Source organism: Pinus tabuliformis, chromosome 5_1 (genome assembly GCF_031772625.1).
Source record: "Pinus tabuliformis cultivar Carrire ecotype Pingquan chromosome 5_1, CPIR1, whole genome shotgun sequence".
NCBI lineage: Eukaryota > Viridiplantae > Streptophyta > Pinopsida > Pinales > Pinaceae > Pinus > Pinus tabuliformis.
Genome location: NC_142305.1, coordinates 109,247,660 through 109,261,369, shown reverse-complemented (window position 1 = coordinate 109,261,369; position 13,710 = coordinate 109,247,660). Strand labels below are relative to the sequence as shown.

The following is a 13,710-nucleotide window of genomic DNA, read 5'->3' as shown; positions in this document are numbered from 1 at the left end:
TCCAAAGGGGAATCCAAGACGAGTACAGATTGACGACGATGTCAAGAGGGAGCTGAAGAAGAAGCGGTTGTGCTTCACATGTCAGGAGCCGTGGGCACCAGGACATAGATGTGCTACTGGCAAGGCACATTTTATTGAGGTCTTCTCTGAGAGCAGTGGAGAAGAGGATGATGAGGATGATGTGGAGGCAGGAGATAGCCATGCCGTACAGGGACCTTTGCCACCTCCACTGCCAGTAGCAGGTGGTGCATCTTTTGCACCCACCGGAGGGGCCCTTGCAGCCTTGCGAGGAGTTCCCAAGTATCTGACGCTACGCGTACGAGGGATAGTACGTGGCCAGCAAGTATCAGTTTTGGTTGACAGTGGGGCGACCCACAACTTCATCGATGCACAGATGGTTGAGCAGAGAGGTATACAGATAGAGAGCTTCGATGGGTTTTCAGTCTTGGTCCCAGGAGATCAGACCATGACGTGTGCTCATTATGTTCTAGACCTTTCAATGACGATGGGCACCTACACATTGACTGACCACTTTTTCGTGGTCAATATTCCGGACACCAACATGATACTGGGTGTTCAGTGGCTTATCACTCTAGGGAAGGTCACGACAGATTGGAAGACCCTAGAGATGGAGTGGGATGATAAGAAGACAGGGAGGCATGAGAAGATACGGGGACAGCAAACATATTCGCCTCAGACTATGTCGGCTCATTGGATGGAGGTAGTCTTCGGAAGGGAAACATAGAGTGGGCAGTGGAGCTGTGTGCATCAGAGGCAGGGACTACAGGGCAGACGGTACATCCAGAGATACAGTCCATCCTTGATCGGTATGCCATAGTGTTTGGGGAGATCCCACCAGGACAGCCACCGGATCGGGGATTTGAAAACACCATCGAGCTTGAGCAGGGCATACAGGCAGTGATCAACACCCCCTATAGGCACCCCAAGGCCTATCGGGATGAGATTGAGCGGGCTATCCAGGAGTTGCTGGCTCTTGGGCACATTCGACTGAGCACGAGTCCTTTTGCTTCTTCTGTGGTGTTGGTGAAGAAGAAGGACAGTACATTGAGGATGTGCATTGACTACAGGGCCCTGAACAAGAAGACCCTGAAGAACAGGTACCCCATACCCAGGATCGATGAGTTGATGGACGAGTTGAGAGGAGCAAGATTCTTCTCAAAGATTGATTTGAGATATGGGTACCATCAGATTCGCGTGAGGGAGCAGGACATTCCGAAGACCGCCTTCAGGTGTCACTATGGGCACTTTGAGTTCTTGGTGATGCCTTTTGGGCTAACCAACGCCCCCACTACATTTCAGTCCTGCATGAATCACATCTTCCGTAGTCACTTGAGGAAGTTTGTGTTGGTATTCTTTGATGATGTTCTCATTTACAGCAAGACTTGGGAGGAACATCTCCAGCACATTGAGACAGTATTGCGTATCTTACAGGAGCAGCAGTTCTATGCCAAACTCTCCAAGTGTGAATTTGGGTTGGCGAAGATGTTGTATCTGGGACACATTATAGGGATGGACGGAGTGAGAGTCCACGAGGAGAAAATCGGGGCCATCAGAGAATGGCCGGAGTCGAGAAACGTGACGGAACTTCGAGGATTCATTGGCATTTGTACTTACCACCGAAAGTTCGTCAAAGGTTTCTCACAGCTTGCTGCACCCCTGACAGATTTAACGAGGAAGGGGGCATTTAGTTGGTCGGATACAGCACAGCGAGCCTTTGACAGGCTCAAGGAGGTTATGAGCAGCTGCCCAGTGCTTGCGTTGCCAAATTTTACGCAGCCATTTGTTTTGGAGTGTGATGCGTCGGGAGAGGGGATCGGCGCAGTGTTGATGCAGGGAGGTCACCCTATAACCTCTGAGAGCCGGAAGCTCCTTCCGCATGATAGGTTGTATTCTATATATGACAAGGAGATGCTGGCCATCATGCATGCATTGGCTAAGTACCGACAGTATTTGGTGGGTAACAAGTTCAGGGTGAGGATTGATCACAACAGCCTCAAGTTCTTTTTGGAGCAGAAGCAGCTACAGGAGAGGCAGCAGAAGTGGATCAATAAGATCCAAGCATATGACTTTAACATTGAGTATGTCAAGGGTAAGAACAACGTGGTAGCAGATGCCCTTTCACGTAGACCAGCCACGTTGTCTCTTATGAGCTTGGATATAGACTGGAGGGCCCGACTCTTAGTAGAGTACTCCAAGGACAAGTTTGCATGTGAGGTTCTGGATGGGCAGGTGGCAGATGACAGGTACAGGGTGGTCGATGAGATCATCTACTACAGGGACCGGATCTTCTTGACTGAGGGGTCTCAACTTAGGAAGAAGATACTCCAGGCATCACATGATTCACCATTGGCAGGACATCAAGGGTTTACCAAAACGTACAAGGCCATTAGAGAGAGGTTCTCATGGAAGGGCCTCAAGGAAGACGTACTCCAGCACATCCGGGAGTGCGATGTTTGCCAGAGGAACAAGGGAGAGATGAGCAATCTCGCAGGTTTGTTGCAGCCTCTTCCCATTCTGGAGGGGAAATGGGAAAGTATTTCAATGGACTTCATCACAGGGTTGCCCATGGTACAAGGCAAGGATTGTATCTTTGTCGTCGTTGATCGACTGACGAAGTACGCACATTTTTTTGCCATATCCGCACACTATACAGCAGCACAGGTGGTCGAGCTATTCTTCAGAGAGATCTTCAAGCTACATGGTCTTCCTAAGACCATCGTCAGTGATAGGGACAACCGTTTCATGGGCGGGTTTTGGCAGGAGCTTTTCCGGTTGGTGGGGACGGAGTTGACACCGAGTACCAGTTATCACCCACAAATGGATGGGCAGACAAAGATAGTTAACAAGTGGCTGGAGGGCTACTTGCGTAACTATGTCAGTGGGCAGCAGCGAGCATGGTTGAAGTGGCTGCATCTGGGGGAGTACTGCTACAATACTTCACATCACATGTCCATTGGTATGTCACCATTCTATGCCTTATATGGGTATCATCCTTTATCTTTTGCTGACGTGATGTTTGGTGATAGCAAGGCTCCTAGAGCCAAGATTTGGATCCAAGAGAGTCAGGATATCCTCCGAGCTCTCAAGGACAACATGGCTACAGCGCAGAACCAGCAAAAGCTGTACGCCGACAGGGGTCGAGTGGAGAGACAATTCAAGGTAGGGGAAATGGTCTACCTACGATTACAGCCATACCGACAGTCGTCACTGAAGCAGAAGGGGGCTGAGAAGCTCAAGCCCCACTTTTATGGGCCATACAGGGTGATACGCAGGATTGGACAAGTTGCATATGAGTTGGAGCTGCCCCAAGGCAGCAAGATTCATAACATTTTTCATGTATCATGCCTGAAAAAGGCATTGGGGCAGCAAGTGACAGTGACAGATGAGTTACCACCCATGGATGATGAGGGGCATTTGGTTTTGCAGCCGGAGGCTATCATTGATACCAGGGAGAGGCAGCTGCGGAGCAGGACGGTCCAGGAATTCTTGGTGAGGTGGAAGAATTTGCCGGATGAGGATGCCACTTGGGAGAGTGAGAAGATCTTGCAGCATCCATCACTTCGGTTGCTTGGAGACAAGAAACATTTTGCTGGGGGAGATTGTAATATTCCTAATTAGCCATGGCTAATTGGAATATTCGATTTTGTTCAATTTTTGCCTTCTATAGTTATTTGTAAATAAAAAGTGAGGATGGGGGACCTAACTCACTTTTAGAATAAAAAGTCACTTCCTAGTAGCACAACGTTGTGACTTAAGGGGAAGCCAAGGGGGCCAAAGGGGGACCCAGAAATGGAGCCCACGCAGACACATGGAGGGACTACGCAGGAGGGAAGAAACACATGGCAAGAGAGGAATCACGCAGGAGGAGGTGAGCCTTGGGATTAAGAGAGGCAAAGGCTATAAAGGAGAGAGGAGCCCCCTCATTTTGATCATTCGGTTATGAGCATTTTTGATAGTCATCTTGACTTAGAGCACGTTGGCTATTTAGCTAGTCTGTACCACTGTTTAGTGCATTGAGTGTCTCCATTCGGAGATCTCACCCTTAGCCTCGGGGGACTTCGAGTGCCTGCTTGGGCAAGGTATTTCCATTGGCATTTCAGCAGTAGTTTCATCAGCATTTCAGCAACAATTTCATCAGCGTTTTGGAGGACTGCGCAGCACTGAGAGGGATGACGCAGTTCTTTCTGGCAGGAGTCTGAGTTGAGGGTTTGCAGTAGGATTTGTGCTGAGAGATAGAGCAGGGGATCAGCCCTTGCATATTGGAGAGTTCTGGCAGAGGTTTCAGGCAGATTTCTGGAGGGTATCATTCAGTGGCAGCGCAGAGCATTGAGGGACTGCGCAGAACCCCAAGGGGGTGATTTTCAGGGGTCGGCCATTCCAGGAGAGCTTTCTGGGTTTTTCTGGGTTTCTTGAGTAGAGTCCGATTCCAGAGTTTCAGCCTTTTTTGAGGAGGGGAGCAGCCCCAAATCCTCATTTGATTTCTAGCAGCAACAGCAGCACAACAGTTCTCCAGCAGCTTGGACGCAGTTCAGAGAGGGGTCATTCCTTGCTATTCTGAGTGTATTTCTTCACTTGCCTTGTGCAAGTCGAGGTGCCATTTTTCTTATCACCTCCTGTACTCATTCTATTACTTAGTATAATAAAATGGCTTAGCATTTCTCTCTACATTTCTTGAGTATCTGCTTATGGTTATATTGTTATATGTTGCACCACCGTTATTTTTATCTCTTTGAGCATTCTTGACTATTATACCACTTGTGTGTTTTCTTCTACACTCTTAGACAGAGTCTGGAAAGGGCCAGGTAGCCTCCGGATCTCGTCCTCTTTTCAGAGGTGATATATCTGGTAAATGCCCTCCCAGTCCATCTCTGGTTGGAGTTTGCGTGTTTTTGAGGGATATTCCTGATAAGGGATATTACAGGGGATCCTTGTTTGAACTACTAAACTGGCCTTAACATTCAAGTTTGGTTCACTTAGATGCACTTCTCCTTCTTATCAAATAGGCTTTCCATTGGCTTATATTTATACTTATCCAAGGGTTGTGAAACCCCAAGCAGTGTGTTCGTTGGCCTTGTTCGCCGACTTGAGTCAACTTGACCCGTGAGTCGACTTATTGATTAAATTAGAATTAAAAATATTTTTCCTTGGCTTCCAAGCCCCTTATGGTCCTATCACCACAAAATCTCGCAGGTCTTGTAAGGGAGAAACCTACAGGGCAAAATCTAGACTAAGGGACATTAATGAGGTGACCCACTGTCACCACAACCACTACCTCCTACTCTTTGTGGACTTTTACCACTGGGAGGCTTCCCTTTGATAGGTCACCTAAGGATATATCAAGTTCAAGGATCAAGGTGACAAGAAAGGATTATAGAGGACAAGGCTCAATAAGCTAGAAAGGCAATTTGCATCCTCTAATAAGGCCTATATGGGGCACAAATGATCTAGGGCTTGAGAGATAGCAGGCCAAATGGATTAACCTGGAATCAAGAGGCCAAGAAAAGGTTTCCAACAATGAATATCAACAATCAAATGGAACAAGAAACCTTCAATAAGCCCCCAAGTTGAAGCCTAGGGTAAACTAGGGTTCCCAAGCGCAAAAGGGTTTGGCCTTTGAATGGATGGGTTGGCCACTAAAGGGAGTTGATTTGGAGGCAATCAAGACTCCTAATGTTGAATCCTTCCACAAGCCCAAATTCCCACTCTAGGTCAACTCAAGCCACAACCCTAGCTAGCAGCTTGACCTTAAGAGGGCCGAAAAAGAGATTAGGAGAGCAAAAATGAGTTTTATGGTAAAATTTGTGAGTGACCACCAAAGTGACAAGGTCAGTGCCTATTCCTTGGGTTGATGGAGTCTATGCGAGCGAAAAATTAGCCAAGTCTTGGTAAGGAGTAACGGAATTTTGAAGCCCTAGTTCAAAACCCTAACTATTACTTTTGTGAGGGATCTTTAATCCAGTGTGAAGGTGAGCACCAACCATTTAGTACACATATAATATCAACCATCCAGTAGGTATAACTAATAACATTATCATCAAATTATCAATCATCTATCACAACATGAACTTTCAAGTCTCAAAAATATAAAATTTGTCATCAACAAATTGTAACAAATAACATCAACCGGAAAATGAAACAAAGCATCATATTCATTACCAAAGGGTTGTAAGATGCAGTCATAGTTCAAAAGTAGGTTCAAACTTCAAACTTAAAATGCAATATAATGTTTACAAAAAAGGCCATAATAATGACAGAGTATTAAGTTCTAGAGACTAAATTCTAAACAGGAGAAAGATGAATAAATTTAATATCTACTAAGTTTTTCTCTTGCCATGAGAAACTTATAGTTTCATTTTTCATCTCTTCCTCCTCTAAATGGTATGTGTTGCCCACTTCTAGGTATTCCTCACCATCACCAGTATTTTGATGTCCCAACATCCCCACCATAATAAAAAATGGAAGTTGGAACCACATTGACATACCCAGCATACTTGTTGAATCTCAAGAATAACTTGCCGCCTCCAATAGAATGATGAAGGAGGAGAAATGAGGAAGAGTAGGAGAAGAGAACATTCAATCATTCAACATAGTAAATATACTAGTTTACAACACATGGAAAACAAATTAAAATAAACAAGAGTAGAATTTAGAGCCTACCACTTCAGTTTTCCAATGGTAGGTGAATGTAACTATGGCAACCTTCAATCACCTTTCCAAGATCTCACTAATTTGCTCCTTGACAACTAGCAAACAACCCACTCAAAACCCAAGAAAGAAGAGTGAAATGAAAAATAGAACAAGAGCAAATGGAGGAGTGAGTGTTTTAATCCACCAAGGAACTATAGCCATGCCTAAACTAAGCTTTCAGAATCTTGTCTTCTTCCCACAAGCAAAAAAAAAAGGTCAATTTCAACCCTCTCATCCAGGATTGCTTAAGGAATGTTTTTTAGGCTCCCAAGAGTGCCTTGGGAATGGTCCCTGAACAAGTAGGGAGCATTTTTTTTTTTGGAAAGGAACACGTTCCTAAAAGGGAGCAATGAAGTGTACTCCCTAGGGCACTTCTTGAAAGCTCCCTCTCATAGCACACTATAGGTGTGAAGCATTGGAGGGTGGGTGCTCCAACGCAATGTAGCTACAAAAACATTGGTTTGCTAGAGCATCTCATTACATCACCTTTGAGCTTCATTGTTATAGTTTTAGTAATCCTAATGACTAGGGATACCCCGCTTGAGTTAATAAGAGTCAACCTGAAGTGAAAGGATAGATTTCTTAAGTGACAATAGTGATCATCCTAGTAGTTCCCTCTTAGGTTGCACTTGGTGGATTAGGATTTTTATCATTAAGTGTGAGTTGGGGAGGTAGCAATCTAAAACAAAGATTTGGCATCTGTACTTCTATAATGGGTCTTTGCCAATCTTAGTCATCCCCACTTCGCTTGTAATTTTGATCAATCCTAGCTTCCTTAGTTATCAATTATTTTACAAGAACAACATTGAATGGCAATCATCACAATGTTCAGACTTACAAATGCACAAGTTGGATGTCATGAAGTAACACGGTACACATCATTTTATCACTCGGGATCATCACTACTGAAAATCACGTGAAACAAGTGAATTCCAAAAAATAAGCCTCTAACAAAATCGGAGATGCTTCAAACTATAATAAAGTAAAAAAATATGTAAGCTACTTTCCAGTAGATATCATATACTTCAAATATTTAATATCCAGGTAGAAGAAAGAGAACAAAAAAGAATAGTTAGGAAAGAATAGGGGATGGAATGGAGGCATTGCACATACTAGAAAATACTGTATTTTAATGGCATGTTTTGCAGTATTTACAGGTATATTTTTGAGTAAATAGTAGATACCATTGAAGGCCTGGAAAGTGCATGACCCTCTGGACCAGTTATACCCAGTTCAATCATTCGAGATTGTCCTTCTGCTATTGCTTCCCCATTTTCGGCATGAACTAGAGCTATGGCACCTAAAGCTTTGCACATTTTGAAACCTTGTAAAAGTAGCTCATCTTTTACCATGAGCTCCCCTTTGTATGCCATAAAAAATTTGAAAGAATTGATACCTGCAACGGTAAGAGCATCTCTAGTTAGTATTCCAGACACAAACAACTGCAATCATTTCTTTCTATCATCATTTTGATTCTCTTCATTCTTGTAAAATAATTTACTCTGTAATGCATTATGACTCTCAGTGAATAGGATTGCTTTCACCCCAAGTCCCAACTCATAGGCACAGTTCAAGTTCTCTACACCTAGAAAAGAGAGGGGTCTAACCTTTCTCCTTCACAAGGATTTCCATGTCTCTAGCAACACCTTCATTCCAAGTTGTAACAGCCATGTGAAAACCATAATCCATGCAAGATTTCTCTGCTTTCTTTGCATAGGATTCAAAGCCCTCGGAAAGGCTACCATTGATCGGGATCACAAAGTCAATGTGCATTGTTGTTCCTCCTGCTAATGCAGCTGCCTGACCACTAAAAAAATCATCAACGGTCTCTTGGCCCATGAAAGGAAATGCCAAGTGAGTGTGAGGATCAATACCACCTGTCCCATACCACAATAATTGTAGCGCTCACTAACAACATAACGATGTTTACAGCAAAGAACAATCAAACCCTTAGTGACTTCATATCTAGCATATTGTCGAGAATAAGTGTCAAAAAATAACTTGTGCACTTTAAAATTTAAGATCAGGACGAACTCACCTGGCATGACATATTTTCCTGTGGCATCAAGGATACGAACTTCATCTGCGACCTGAGTAAATAAAACTGATACGAGTTCAGCACTTGTATTTGCCCATTGACTGTGACAAACTTAGTAGCATATAAGATTTTGTAATTCATGTCAACTTATATTCAAGAACCCTCTTAAGCTCATAAAATATTAATAAAAATGACGTAACTATTTCAACACAGGTAAAAACAAAGGATATAGCAGTGAAGTCAACTAAGGAGCTGGTTCCGAGGCATGCAATTGAATTTAAAAATTAAGTGCCAGATTTTTCCTCTTTTCTTGGCTCCAACGGATCCAAAAGGGGGAGGATCCAACCCCCTCTATCCTAATGTGTCTTTCTAAGCTGCACTGGACAGTGGATATTGAACCTTATATATAGGATTTGACAAGTTGAGGGATTTTTCAAGGGAAAAACCGACGTAAAACCTCCCCCCAAGGTTATTGATAATGGGTATCTGCAGAAGTCCTTGTTGGGGACTGTTACCCGCAAAACCTCATGATAAAATCTCTAAACAAAGAACAAGCTTAAGGTTCTTAAATTTTCAGGTCAACGCCACATGGCGATGTCATCCCAAGGTCCCAGAGAGAAGAGCGAGCATTACACGCCCCTAGAAATGCCATCATTGGTGTTTAATAACTGCCCATAACAATGGTGAGTAAGGGTGGAACTATGAAGTGAATTGTTCATACAGGACCATGATGGAACCATAAAATGAATTGTATGGAATGTTTACCACCGTCATTTCAAACAAACCATGCAAATAGTTTCATGGTTTCATCAATTTTCCACCAATTTTAAGCAATTCGTACATCCCAATCATGCCTACGGGAAGACCTGCTACTGCTTGGTCACGAGGTGGGCTTCTGTCAAAGGAGAACTGAAAAATGGATTGTATAGAATGTTTACACCATGATTTCAAACAATCCATACAAATCATTTCATGGTTTTATCAATTTTCCATTACTTTTAAGCAATTCATACATCTCAATTATGCTGCTACCGGAAGTGCTGTTATTGCTTGATTATGAGGTGAGGTGAGTTCTAAACACCATTCAAGAAGTAAATGATTGGCTCACTATCCTTTTCATGATGTTTATTTGGATGAAAATAATATGGTAATCAATTATTAACTTATTGCATGGTACTCAACATTTACCAGTATAAAAGTAGCACCACTGCCTATTAAAAAAGCGGCAGAGGATGGTGCTCCAAGAAGTAACAACTTCCGAGGTAGGTGGAGGGTCCAAGTCAAAGAGTACCAGTTCCAAGGGGCCATGCCAGTGTGAAGTCGAGTTTTAGTCAACCAAGAGCCGAAGAGAGATGGCCGGAATATGGCTGTTTGCGTTCGTGTTCACAGGGCACACTTAAAAGGTCACGACCAGGGCGGCCGAGAGAGAGGACACAGAAATACCAGACTAGAAACCACCAAAACGAACAGAGCGGCGGAGGCTCCTAGCCACTTTACACCGAAAATTGTACTGTTCATTATTTTATCCTACTGTAACATTATTTGTCACCGTGTGTCCTTAAATATTCCAAAGCAGCCTAATTAGGTTCGTTAAGACTGATATCACAAAAGTGCTCCGAGTTTTGTGCTATTTTCATTTTTGTCATATGTCTTGTGACCAGTCTCATATCTAGTCTTATGGTCATTCTCTCTCTCTGGCTGGCAGCCATTCTAAGTCCCGGGCCTGTAACCATCCCCAGTTGCATTATCTGGCCATTGTCTTTCAGCCTGTGGCAATTTATTTTATCTTCGCTGGTAGCATTTTAAAATTTAGGAGGGGAAAAGAGGGGGCGAAACAAGACTTTAGACACTGAAAAAAGTGGAGAGCAATTTGGAAGAGTGCACATCCAGTATCAAAATAAACCATGATTTGGAGGAGAAAAAAAATGTTGAAGAAAAAAGCAGCATCACAGCCTGCTAGCTCTAAAGCTTGTATTCAACTATAATATATTCTGATTATTCCAAATAGATCAGTGATTTCATCAATCTATCACTTCAGTGAATGTGGAAAGTTCTGCTATTTGGCAAACTGTTCAAAACACTAACATGGGTTATGATCCAGTTTGAATTGAGCTTGTTGCCAGCATAATTCGAGTAGTTTGTTGTCAGATATCCTTGAGGTTTTCTGATATTCTTCCAACCAATCCATGGAAAAGCTAGATAAAGTTCACTAGTTCTCACTTGTTACTGTCCTCCCTTTTGGCACTGTATCAAATTATATATTAATCTTTCTCAAGTTAATATAGGAAGAGCAATCTCTTGCGCTCGACAATCCAAATTGAATATTCTCTTCTAGTATTGGGTTCCCATTCTGTAAAAGGGTTTGGGTTCAGGTTCATTACAGATGCACCAGGCCAGTGTAAATCAAAAAGAGAGTAGCAGGTGAGGGACAGTTTCAGTCCATTTCCATTTCCAGTTGAGACATAGTCCATAAATGTAAAAACTGAGATCAAAATGCTCATATTTCCTAATTAATTGTATTAGGTAATTTTATTATGGAAAATTTTAGGGATTAAATTTAGAAAATTTTAGGGGCTAGATTTGGAAAATAAGATAATTTTCCAAAAAATGATTTTCTAGTTTCATTTTATCATCCAAAAATGACTGGCCAAAATTTATAGGTTATTTATCCTTAAAATTGGCCAAATTTTTTGCATTCTGTAATTTGCCTATTAAAAACTAATAAAATTGGCCAAATTTTATACATTTAAGATATCCTTAAAATTTTCCCAAACTCTACTCAATTATATCTGAAACTAAACCTGCCAGAGCACAAAAACAACCAGGAGGTAGAGTATTAATGTAGAAAGAAATTCCATTACAAAGATATGCTACTGTGTCGCTGTACTAAAATTATTGAAACTGCTTACATAGTAAGATGCTTGCAACCCAGAACATCAGATAGGTAACAGCCACAAGTCAGAGAGAGTTTACACGGCAAGATAAACAAACAGCTCACGTTTCCAACAAAATCCACTAAAAACATTTTAGGCAGCAGTTTGCAGTGGATATCAGAAACCATCTTGAGTAAATTTCTGTGTACAGTTGATATCAGATATCGTCCTAAGTAAATTGGAAAATTGGGCACTACAAATCTTGAATGCAAAACCAGTGCTTCCACAAACCTTGATGTTGGGTTGAACTGCAACAACAACTCCATCTTCAATGTATACATCTGCCAGTTGTTGGCGGTCAGCATTAACAACGGTCCCTCCTTTGATCAATAACTTTGAGGAAGAAGTTTTATCCATGCATTGCCATTCTTCTGCAGCAGTATATATCTGACAATAAAAATCCAAACAATAGAACTTATGTTAGAATTGACGAGTATGATTATTGATATTGTATTAGTCAGGTATTGTATTGCTTACTCCATTTTCTTGCCTTCCATACTGGATTTGAAGGCAAAATATACATATGATTGGCATCAAAATCTTCATTCTGCAACTCATGATTCCACTCTGCCCCATGTAGTTTCGTCAACTGCTATAATACTCTTTCTTCGTGTATATAAGTTCAACCATTCCTCATATGATGAAGAGTTCTAACAAGGGATATGAATTTAGTGAGGTCCCTTTAAGAGCAATGCTTAATGTTTACTTCAGTAGTACAGATAGAGTACTTGTGTTTACGGGCATAATCCAGAGGGAGAAGAGAGCATAGGTAAGCCATGACGCTTGACTTTGGAGCTTGTCGCTTTCGAGACTTAGGGAATGAGCTCACTGTGGGATAAAGGATACAAATTTGGATTCAATTTACCTTCAAGTAATGTTTTCTTTTTAAACATAGAAAAACTCCATATGCTTGTTGGCTTTTCCTTGTGATTTTAGCTATCAAGTTTGTAGTGATAATATGGAGTTTGAATTGTTTTAACTTGACTGTACAGTAGCTTAGGCTTTTTCCAAATAGAAGATTGGGGGTTGGATTAGTTCATTTCTATAAGGAATGATTGCACTGGGTTAATGTTCGTGATATTACTAAATTTTGTAGGCTAATTTGAAGTTGGGCAAACCAATTAGAGGGTTGTATATAATCATTCAATTGGTAAACAATAATCAAAGTTAAATGTAAGAAAGGAAATTAATTTGTTTATTTGTTAAAGGTAGGAAAGGAAATTAATTTGTTTATTTGATATATAGGAGTGATATTCATAATATTTTGGATGGAAAGACTTGTATTGGAGCATAATATGTTTGTTTAGATTATTCATGGTTTTGTTAGAAATCTCAACATATTAATGACATCACTGAGAGAAATAACCATTAAAAATATATAGTTCATTAAGCTATTATTAAAAATATGTTATAAATGAAATATAAAGAGAGAGAAATGGAATGTAAATTTTTTAACTTTATGAAATATTTTTAGAAAAAATGAATATATATAAAACTAAATTATCTTTAAAAAATATGTGTATATATAAAATTGAATATATCTGTAAGATAAAGTACAATTTTCCTATTAAGATAAAGCCAAACTTATTTTATTAAATATATAAATTGTAAAATAAAGTGCATTTTTCTCATCTAGATAAAGTTATGTGTATCTTATAAAATATATAGGTTGTGAAATCTAGTGTAATTTTCTTAACAAGATAAAGCCATGTTTGTCTTTTTATATGTATTGGAAAAGACATTGTCTTTTTATATGTATTGGAAAAGACAGGTTAAACAATGACATTTAGCATAAAAATTTAAAAATCATGTAATTGTTGAATTGAGACTTCTGTGATCCATAATAGTTATAACTTGTCCTGACGATGAGCCACACTTGCTGGCTCGAAACGCGTCGACAAAGGTCTTTTTATATGTGATTTACGCCGAAGCTCTTCTTATAATCATGTAATTGTTTTCATAAGTGATATTAAAAAATATCACAAAAATATATGATTTTTTTGTCATTTTTTCGTAAAATTATTATTATTT

General features: G+C 40.9%; 1 protein-coding gene across 1 annotated transcript in view; it reads right to left on the bottom strand.

Annotated features, from left to right (window-relative positions):
* The window catches only part of LOC149163658 (dihydropyrimidinase-like), a 317,030-nt gene extending 304,541 nt beyond the window's left edge, over positions 1–12,489 (bottom strand). Inside the window, exons 1-5 of the mRNA XM_089431796.1 lie at positions 12,157–12,489; positions 11,911–12,066; positions 8,747–8,798; positions 8,316–8,585; positions 7,893–8,104 (exon numbers count right to left, since the gene is read on the bottom strand). Of these exons, the coding sequence (XP_089287922.1) occupies positions 7,893–8,104; positions 8,316–8,585; positions 8,747–8,798; positions 11,911–12,066; positions 12,157–12,255 (789 nt within the window). The 5' untranslated portion in view covers positions 12,256–12,489. The remainder of the gene's footprint in view (positions 1–7,892; positions 8,105–8,315; positions 8,586–8,746; positions 8,799–11,910; positions 12,067–12,156) is intronic.
* Between the last annotated feature and the right edge of the window lie 1,221 nt (positions 12,490–13,710).